The sequence below is a fragment of the Ixodes scapularis genome, unplaced genomic scaffold (genome assembly GCF_016920785.2).
Source record: "Ixodes scapularis isolate PalLabHiFi unplaced genomic scaffold, ASM1692078v2 PGA_scaffold3__209_contigs__length_174095766, whole genome shotgun sequence".
NCBI classification, from domain to species: Eukaryota; Metazoa; Arthropoda; class Arachnida; order Ixodida; family Ixodidae; genus Ixodes; species Ixodes scapularis.
The window spans coordinates 123,950,339-123,960,926 of record NW_024609868.1 but is presented as its reverse complement, the minus strand read 5'-3'; the positions used below and the strand labels follow the sequence as shown (position 1 = coordinate 123,960,926).

The following is a 10,588-nucleotide window of genomic DNA, read 5'->3' as shown; positions in this document are numbered from 1 at the left end:
TTGCGGAAGAAGACGGTGGTGTGGCGAGATCAGGGCCGGCTTGCTAGAAACAGCGTCTCAGCTGAGACTGGGTGGAAGAAAGCACTGCGAAAGTCAGCACACGAGCTGCGCGGGACTCAAGCTGCGTCTCAAGACGCTCGCGCGCCGCAGCCTTTGCAGCGCTGTCTTTCACTCAGTCTCAGCTCAGACGCTGATCTAGCAAGCCGACCCAGGTGTCTACTTGAACTCGATCTTTCTCCGTGCTTTTGAATTTGTGTTAACGTTTTAGTTAATAAAAAAAAAAAGGTTCAAAACGCCGGTGGCTGAATTTTTCAAGAGCCTAATATATTGACTAGCCTTAGACAAAAATTAAGTTTTTTTTTTATGTTTCGGCTATCGGGCGGCTGGTTTATGTTCTCTGGACGATGAGGTTAAAGTATCAAACTGCTTGATTTCTTTAAAAGAAATCGATTAGACATAACTTAATATTAGGTAGAATTCTTGAAACATGAAACAACGGCATGCTTACTGAACGTTTCATGTATTAACGCCTGTTCCCGCGCCGTCTACGAAAACTTCTAAAATATCGACCGAACCTACTCTATATTCCCTATTTCTTCTCGGAAATTCCTACCACACTTTGGTTTCCTTGCTCTCAGCTTTGTGGCAACTTAAAATGTCGCTTTCACCAATTTTTGCCTCGCATGCTGTCGTGTTCTGTAAGTTTATGAGTTGATTTTTTTAATGTGAAGTTGAACGTCTACCTAATTTAAAACATAATACTATCGTATACTGATTCTAGAAGGTAATACATACTAAGTCATAAAAATATGTAATATTCTTCTCGCTCGTGATCTAAAGAAGCATTACCTAACGCCTTAACTATCTCCCTATAATTTCTTCAGCTGCGGGCCCTTTCAATTGAGTAATTAGGCCTCAAATATGCAAATTAGTAGTAAGAAGGAGTTTTTTTTTTTTTACACTTGTAATTTCTCAGCGGTAGTTACTTACTTGTTTCTAACAATTTATTGTTGTTTCTGGTAACTTCTCCTACGGCCTCGTAAAATAATCAAATTGAATAACTGTTTCGTCCCCCAATATCTTACGCTCGCTTTTTTGCTGATACGACTACTGTTCCTGCATACCGCTTCCCAATATTTCAACATATATTAAAATATGCTAATGCTTAATTATCTTGCCATTTCCGAAGGCTCTCTCCATCCCCTTTTGTTGGTTCTTTTTAATCAAGATTTCTTTCCTTCAAAATTTTAATGTAGCTAAGAATTTTTTTTTTATATTTACATCTTTAAATCTTTTTTTTTTTTTTGCTAATATAAGAAGGAATGAAAAACTCTGCCGTGCAAACAAAAGTAGATGAAACACGTAGTGATTTCAAAGATAAAACACATGCACGTTTGTCGAGCTCAGGGTATGTGCACAGGAAAAAAAAAATGAAATAAAATTTTAGCTATATTCGGAAAACTTTAAAACAGAAAGTGTAGACGTTTCTCGCAGAAGTGTGATTGTTAAGAACTAATTTCAGGAACGTTCTAGAGCAGCAGAAGCCCAATTTGCAGGAGTAAATAAATCTACTGTGGCGCACGGGAATAATAATAATAATAAGAAAAATAACTTGATGGCTGATAGGCTCATATACTACGCGAGGGCACGGTACCGTTATGACAGACATTTTTATTACGATTAGGCAAGAAGTAAGACTTGTATGAAGTTGAGCATTGTAAACTGAGTGTGTGGTCTACAAACGGCCGGGGAAGCCCGTACGGACTTGTGACGGGCTTGGTTTTGTAGCACGCCGTCCTATTCGTCGATGCGCACGTGGTGTGAACGGTGTTTCCAAACAAAGAATTGGATTGCTTTGCTGGTTGGCGGCGAAGCCGAGGAAGCCACAAGCCGGTGGACGATCTAGGAAAGGTCTCTGCCGGTTTTTAATTCGCCTTGCGGCAGGGCGACATTAAAAGCGGCCGGTATGCAAAAAAAAAAAAAAAAAAAAGGTTATGATGGCAGTAATCTAACTCTCCGATGCGAAGTTAAACGAGTAAGGCATGCATGGTGATCAAAAACGGCGCAACAGACAAGGACTCGTGAGAAACATTCACGCAAGGGACGTGCGCTTTTCCTATCGTGTACGTTCCTTTTTTTTGTCCTTGTCTTTTATATGCTTAAGATCGCTATGCAAAAGTACCAACTACCCGTATTGAAAATAATTCTGAAGGGCCCATCAGCCTTGAAACGATTATGGGACCTCACAGGTTTTCAAAACCCTTCAAGAATACCCTGCAGAAAAAAGCTTCCAGGTATTTCAGTTTTCAACTTTATTTCCGAGTAAGACACCTAACCGAATGTCGTTTAGAGCTTTGGACGGACCGGGTAGACTCGTTATTCTTTGGCACTGGACCGGGCCGGGGCCGGGTGCGAAACAGGAGCAGTTTTTTTTCCTAAGCGGATTGCAGCGGATTCACATGAAGCCCGCCTCGGCTTCTCGCCGGGCAGGGACGCGCTTTAAAGGGATACTACAACGAAATTTCGGCGCTCATTTTTCAGTCTATATGTGTTCAAAAGAGCAGTATCACATGGAACATACCAATATCTTGTTAAAAAAGTCTCGAAAAGGAATTTTAAAACGAATTAAACGATTAGCAAAGAGCACCTGGTGGATGTCGCTAACGCCTCGTTTGTAATGCTCGTCTAGGAACCTTGACAGCTAGTGACGGAGGTTGTCTCGTCTCCGGCCACGACGAGAGAAGGGGAGAAGGAGAACTCCCCTCTTCCCGAGAATCCCTTTTGTGTGTCGCAGAAGTCGTTATTGTCCCCCTAGAAGATTATAGAAGATTAACCCGTCACTCAAAATTCGTACAAAAGCAGCCGCTTCGGTGGCTGGAACGACTAGGCCATTCTCTCGACGTCAGCCTCGCCGTAGCTTTGCTCGTCTTGAGACAACCTACGTCACGATTGCGTTGGATGTCACGTGCTCTAAGCTGGGCCTTCTCCGAGCGCTTGCCAGTGTGGGCCGTTTATAACGAAAAATACAGCCACGAGGATCAAAATACTAACGTGCGATTGTCATTTACGGATATTGTGGATCATATTCAACCTATTTTTGAACACGACGGGAATATTTCAAATTTCGTTGAAGTATCCCTTTAAAGGGATACTGAAGCGAAATTTGGATTTCGCAAAGTAAGGCTGCAGAAGTGTTGAACGGGACGCTATGAACCCCAAAACATCACTCGTACATCAATATCTCAAACGGATGGCCGTACTTTTGTAAAAGAAAGGCGCGATCAAGCGAGTTCTTTGACGTAACTGTCCTCCGGGAGAATTTGAGAATGAGGAGAAGCGGCTTTGCTTCCCCCCTCCTCTCTTCGGTTCACCAGCTCGAAGGGATAAAGCAACACCTCCTAGAGAAGAAGGCCAGAGCGCTCTGAGAGGTTACGTCACAATGGCGGAGGAAGGAAGTCCATGGCGCAACTACGTGAGAATACGCTATCGACGTGAAAACAATGTCCCTTGACAAGCGGCGCGGTGGTAGTGGTGTTCGTTCATGCGCGTTTATCCGACATTAATATACGTTTTAAAGGCGCAGTCTTGTACAATTTATTATATATATATAATATAAACGTATTATATAACGCGCTACCAAGGTTGAGAGTACCAAAATTATATTTAGGAGTATTCCCGTAACCGCGGGACTACGTGCAGTTCCGCAGCACCCCACACTTTTCGAAAGGACCGGCTGCGATGCTGCTGATGCCACATGGCTCCGATTCTGGTAAATTTACGTTGTGTGTGAGCTGCTGCCTGTCTGAAAAGGAACGCTGAGACATCTCAGAAGGGAAGCAAACCGAAAAGAAATCCAGTCGTTGTCGCAGGGAGCGCACACCAGCAAGAGATGGGTCGACAACGTTAAGCCTTTCGTCGCCGCTGCTCTCGTGTGTGGTACTTTTGAGACTTGTTTCCCGTCGTATTTCTGTCATCAGCGTAGTCTCGGGTAGTTTTTTTTTTTGTGTTCGCTTGATACTACGGCATTTACGTGCATTTGTGAAACAAGTCCTGCTACGGTTTGAGTGACGTGTGACAACTAGCCAACGAAGGCTCTGGTCGACTAATCGACAGACCTCTCTCTCGACAGAGAGAGGCTTTTTGGAGTTCGTATTCAAATGTGTTCGTCACGGATATTGTGGATACGATCGACAGGTGAGAAACAACTTATATACGGGCTTTCTTGTTCATGTAGGACGCAAGTAAGATGCTGCAATCGTTTTTTTTTAATCGCATGATAAATTGCAATTTTGTTCCTTGTCATTATTCGTATGCAGTTGCGTCGACATTTGTAAATATGCGCGCTAATCTAGTTTTCACTGGAAGATGAAAATCAAGTTTGTGTGATTATTGAAAGTGAGTTGTTTGTGGTTCTGTGTTTATTTATACTAAAGTTATTTTATTGCCTTTTCCGCGTTTATACTAGAATCTGAACTGTATTAAGGTGATAGTATTATTATATACAAAACAAGTTATGTTTTGTTCTAAGGCAGCTCGAGCCCATAGGGAGAAGTAAATTAGTAGACTAAGTAGTGAGTTTAGTACCCCTGCCACAGGGAAACGTTAATATATTTTCATTCAGTGATATAAGATTTAATCAGCTCGCGGTCTTGAGTGATTATACGAGCGCCGAAAGCGGATTTGTCGACCCTATAATGTCATTCGATCGAAATTACATTAATTTTGCCATGTGGCCGGGGTGTGATGCAAGAATTCAGTGACTGCACGCGATAACGTCGCTTACATGATCGTGAGAAACGCTTGTCTTGCCTTGTTCGCGTTGACTATGTCTACCTGATTTTTAACTGTTTTGTTTTGCTGTTTCAAAATCACTGCGTGTCTCGCCATTTTGTCAAAGTATTTCTGTATAAAATATGCATTCCTACAACAATAATTCCATGACTCAATGTTTTCGACTTAGAACAATCACATTTTTCGATAGACGTCTTGTACGCATACCTCGTGCCATTTCGTACCGATTATTTAGCGGTGTAATATTTTGCTCGTGTAATAAAATGTTTTCTAGACCCGTTGCTATCTGCAGCTTTCATTTTAGCTAATATGACACGCGTATGTGACTAAAAACGCGTTACGACGGTCGATCTACGCGCGTTGCATTCGCTTCGACGCGCGCCCCCGATGGCCTTCCTTTGCGACGTCACGAAAAGAGCACTACGGCCTTGTCTTCTAGGAGGTGTTGGATAAAGCGAGGAGGAGAGAGAATGGGAATCGTGACGTGCCTTGTCTCGTCGGCCTCGTAGACCGGGTTCAATCGCGCACTTTTTTTCCAAAAAATACGGCGATTCGTTAATATATCGCCGTATGAGCGATATTTTTTGGTTTTGCAGCTTCCCGCCTATCCGCCCGGCCTTGTTTGGTGAGCTCGAAATTTAGGTTCAGTATCCGTTTAACCCCAACAATTGAGATGCCTCCAGCCTTGCCGGGCAGGCATCCCATCAGGCCGGGCTCAGGTCGGGTAAGGCTGAGGGTCGGCCGACACGGGCATGGTCAAGCCTCAAAACGTAAGCCTGTGTAGAGCTCAATAGTCCCTGACTGGATGAGAACGGCGGGTCACGTCTTACGAACGCCCGGTCTCCACTACGCGCGCGTCACCGTACGCCGTACCATAGCCGCCTCTGTACTCACAGAGCCTGGCAGTTCGACGACGGAGCCATAGAGTGCCCGGTCGCAGATTTGGAGCGCAAGGATTTGGTAGCACAGAGCATCAAAGAGCCAGTTCTCGGGGAACCTGGACGTCAGCGCACAGCTTTTGCAGTGGCGAGGACCCGAAACAGACTTGTTCGCTCGGGAGAAGTGTGTTTCGGCGTCTCGCCGCAGCGGAGCGCCAGTCACGTGGCTCTCCTCTCATCCGTTGACTGCTGCTCCACCTTTTCCATTTCGGCGGCCGCTTCTTGTGGCGATGTGCCAGGCTTTGTCAATATATAGGAGGCCTTGGCCGCACTTTGGCTGCGCACGCGCGCGCTCGAGGTGCACGAGACGACGAAGCTTTGTCGAAGAAAGCGCTGGAGATGGGACAGCTGACGCTGTTCCCTACCATTCTAACCCTGGCCTAATTGAAGGGTTCCTGCAAACGGACTGAAGCGTTGGAACTTTGAACACAAAGTATTCGGCCAATACTTCTAGCAAAAAAAAAATTTTTTTATCCGTACACGATAAAGAGTGTATCCTCTTTTTGTTCAACTAGTTTCTTCAGATTACTGGCCGCCCGTTTCAATACAAACGGTACGTGCAAAATACAGAATTATGGCGGTGACCAGACAACAAAACTCGTAGGTTCGTACTTTATGATTCCGGAAATCAGTAATTGGTTTATTCATTCTTGTCAACACAGTCACACGATTACCGCATAAGGCGAAGTGACCAGAATCGATCACGTAGAGAAGTAGTCACTGCTGCACGAAGGGACAATGAATTGCGCCTAAAAAATAATCAGAAAGCTTCATCTGTGTGCTTTAGATTATCCAGGCTTAATGCAATCGTTACACACAGCGGCTTAGTATAAAACGCAATACCCAAGGTATTGACTAGAAAGAAAAAAAAAATGAAAGTCGTTAACAATTCTTCATAATGCCGACTTGGTGCGCAGCTCTTGAGGAGGAGAGGAGGGTACGGGGAGGGGGAGGTTATGCTTTTTCCCTCCTCCTCTCGTCCCATTTAGCAGAAAAGTTTCGCTAAATTTAGCGAGACATTTTCCCGTTAAATTTAGCGGGAACATTTCCCCGCCAAACTTAGCAGTACCATTTCCCCGCTAAATTTAGCGGGCAAATTTTCTCATAAGGACACGCGCGGTTACGCCCGCTTGCATTATTCCCATGATGCAACGCGCGCGGTTACGGCGACGGCGACTCCGCTCAAGCCGGAAACGAGCGCCTAAGAGCTGCGCTCAAAAAGAAAGAAAAGAAATGATAAAAAAATACCCAGTGTAATTTTTTTTTTGGAAAGGGGAGGGGGGGGGGGGGGGTGGAGGGGGGTGCTTTGTTCGTAATATATATTCACTATTGGCTGTTCGTATTTCAGAGATACTCCAGTTGCTACCTTTCTCGCTCCCACGACAAGTCCGATACATCGTGATACTCGTTTATTTCACTAGCTCCCTCAATTTACCGCTATCCCTTAAGCTTCTATCGAGGGTACGTCGCAGAAATAGGAGCACGCTAGTCCGTGGCTTTTGAAATCTCATCTGTAACGCGAGAGAATTTTGCCTTTTCCCTTAATTGTGTTCCCCCCGCCTTATGTCGCGCATACCGGAATCTAGGGCCGCTAAACGTCTTCGGACGAGGGGTCACGTGATAGGCAGTTGTCCCGGTGGTTGAGCCCGTAACGAAGTTAAACTCGCTTTCTGACAAAACTGCGACGCTCGCTGGAAGTGCGGCGGTCTTCTGCACAACGCCTCTCAAGAGGAAGTGATCAACGGAAGAGGACATCGCCGAATAAAAACGCCGGCGCATTAAGTCTCCACAAGTTTGTCGTGCCAACGTTGCGCCGGAAAAAAAAAAAGACCAGCATTTTACCTTAGAATAAGAAATGGCGTACGCCGTCGCTATGACTACACTACATATTTAACACGTAAAGGAAAATTAAAAGTAAGAAAAAAGAGCTTTATTGAACGAAAATGCGTAAATTCGACGCTTAGTTACCTGTTATAGGCCAATGCACTGTTTACAAACCAGCCCACACAAGGCGCGTTCAAACTCGCAGTTCCCACCCGGATTGCACGTGCACACTACACTCTTAGAAAAAAGGGTCCGTATAGTCCTCCCTAAAGGGAGGAACGCTCTTGACACACATGTTCCTTCAGAAAGGGAGAAACTTTCGTCCCTTAAGCAGGGGATCAAAAGTTCCTCCGTCGACTGCATCTCATTATGGCGGCCACGAATCTAGCAAATCAAGCTCGATAAGGCTTAGCGAGAACACTAAGTCTATTGTACGAAGCGAGAGGAGCAGCAAATAAAAACAACACGAGTTTTCCGCGAACTGTATTTAGTATTTCCGAAGTTTTTTTACCCCTGCAGGTAAAGAAACTTACGTTTCGAAAGCATGCAGTCACTCAGTCTTCTCATTGTCAGCACTGCGATGTTCAACGGAGACAACCCGCTCCCAGTTCGCGCTTTTTATGTCTTACCTTTGCGATTCCTCGAGCCACAATTCCTTCGTCAACCGTTGCGTCAACCGCACATCACGGAGGAGTGAAAATCATTCGCCCGTAAAAACCAAAAGCCGCTCTCAAAAAAAAGCAAATCCGAGCAACCTCTTGGCTTACCTCAGCACGGTAACACGAAATTATGGCGTAGCCGCGTAGCGTAAAAGGATGTTAAATCGCTTGCCACCAGAGAGCGGGGTCAAGCAGAGTAATCGCAAGTAGCCAGGCTAGGTGGCGCTAGGTACCACCCAATTCATGTTTTACAAAAAAAAATATTCTTATTTTCTTACGCCACAATTGCGTTTCATTTTCTTCGGGAATCTCTAACACATGTAAACACGTTACGCACACTACAAGCATCAGGTGAACATATATTGAGCGCATACACAAGCATCGCACATACAAACATCAATACAACAGCACACTACCCCGATCACTACTCCCGAGCCTTGCGGTTCCGTCTTTTATACTGGTCATTTTGAACGTAAGGAATTTTTCGGTGACTCCCTAAGCAATAAAAAATATTCCGAACATGTTCATTTTTTCCAGCAATGTCATACATCTGAGACTATTTTTAATGGCTCAGGGGATGAATTCCTTATTAAAAAGAAAATGCTCGATCATGCCGTAATTATTTGAAAGCCAATAAATCGAGCCGCTCCAATGTGGTTCCAAGCCATGAGTTTGTTTTCCCGCACGGCCCTTCGCAGCCAGTATTTTATTTATTTATTTATTTATTTATTTATTTACATACCTCTAAAGGCTCCAAAGGAGCATTACATAGAGGGGGGTGTCGTATAAACTTTTACATAATCATACAATATTTTACAAGAAAAAATAGAAGACATCGTGTCACGCTAAACAGAACCATGAAGGGAAGACATTACATAACAAAAAAGCCACACACGCACTCACATCATTGGAGGCAGTCGACGTGCTAGAAAAAAAAGCAATAGACCCAGCGAGCGAGTAACAAACATACAGGGCAATATATGATTCATTCACTTTAAAGATTCACGCAATAACAACATAAATGTATCATGATCAGTGACCGTCGCAATTTCGCTTGCCAACTCATTCCATTCAGTCGCCGCTTGTACGAACGGGGAGTATTTGAACAGATTAGTTCTTGCAAATGGAATATGAACTTTGTAACAATGATCATGACGAGGGGAAATGCGAGCCGGTGGGAGAATGTTGTTTTGACGGAAATCTGAGGAACTATGATAGAGTTTATGAAAATGGGATAACCTTGCGAGGTATCTTCGCTGGTGGAGAGTCAATAAACCAAGTGAACTCTTAAGTTGACTGACGCTTATAGGTGAATACGTTTTTAGTATAAACCTGGTGGCCCTGTTTTGTAATGATTCTAAATTATTAATTAAATATTTTTGATGCGGGTTCCAAATTATAGCTGCATATTCCAACTTGGGCCTAATGAGGGTAGAGTATGCAAGTAGTTTCGTTTCTGCTGTTGCCATATATAAATGCCTTCTTAAGAAACCAAGTGACTGGTTAGCCCTCCTAAGGATATAATCTAGATGAGTGTTCCAGGAGAGGTTGGAAGTTAAGTGGACTCCTAAATATTTATATGTGGATACTTTATCCAATTTTGAATCTATAACTTTGTAGTCGTATTGAAAAGATGAGCGACGATTGGTAAATGTCATTATTTTTGTTTTATCTATATTTATCTGCATTTGCCACGTGTCACACCATGAAAGTATGATATCCAAATCACTTTGAAGGGCCAGGTAGTCGCTTTGACTAGATATTTGACGGTATACCACACAGTCGTCTGCAAATAGGCGAATCTTTGAAGAAATGTTGGGGAGGTCATTTATATAAATTAAAAACAAAAGTGGTCCAATAACGGATCCTTGAGGGACACCAGATTTGACATGTATAGGTGGTGAGGTGATGTCATTTGCAAGTACTGATTGTTTTCTATCGTGCAAAAACTCACGAATCCATATAATTACCTTATCATTAATTTTGAGATATTGTAGTTTTTTTATCAGACGACTGTGTGGTACACGATCAAAGGCCTTCGAAAAGTCTATAAAAATAGCGTCGATTTGTGAGGATGAGTGAATACAGGTATGCAAATCCGTTACCAGTTCAAACAGTTGGGTTTCACACGAAAGACCACGTTGAAAGCCGTGCTGATTGGGAAATAGCAGGTTGTTTGAGACTAAGTGTTTCATGACAGATGAATATATTATATGTTCTAAAAGTTTACAAGGAACAGAGGTCAATGAAATTGGTCTATAATTTGTTGGGCAATTTCGATTACCAGATTTATAAATCGGCACGACATTTGCTGATTTCCATTCGTTCGGAATGTGGCCAGTATTAAGCGATTGCTGGAATAAGCCGGCAAGCACG

At 43.6% G+C, this 10,588-nt stretch overlaps 1 protein-coding gene across 1 annotated transcript; it reads right to left on the bottom strand.

Annotated features, from left to right (window-relative positions):
* Window positions 1–9,110: 9,110 nt before the first annotated feature.
* On the bottom strand, window positions 9,111–9,942 carry LOC121047433. Its single transcript, XM_040502654.1, has one exon. It carries the CDS (start codon window positions 9,898–9,900, stop codon window positions 9,202–9,204), a length of 699 nt encoding a protein of 232 aa, XP_040358588.1. The 5' UTR covers window positions 9,901–9,942; the 3' UTR covers window positions 9,111–9,201.
* Between the last annotated feature and the right edge of the window lie 646 nt (window positions 9,943–10,588).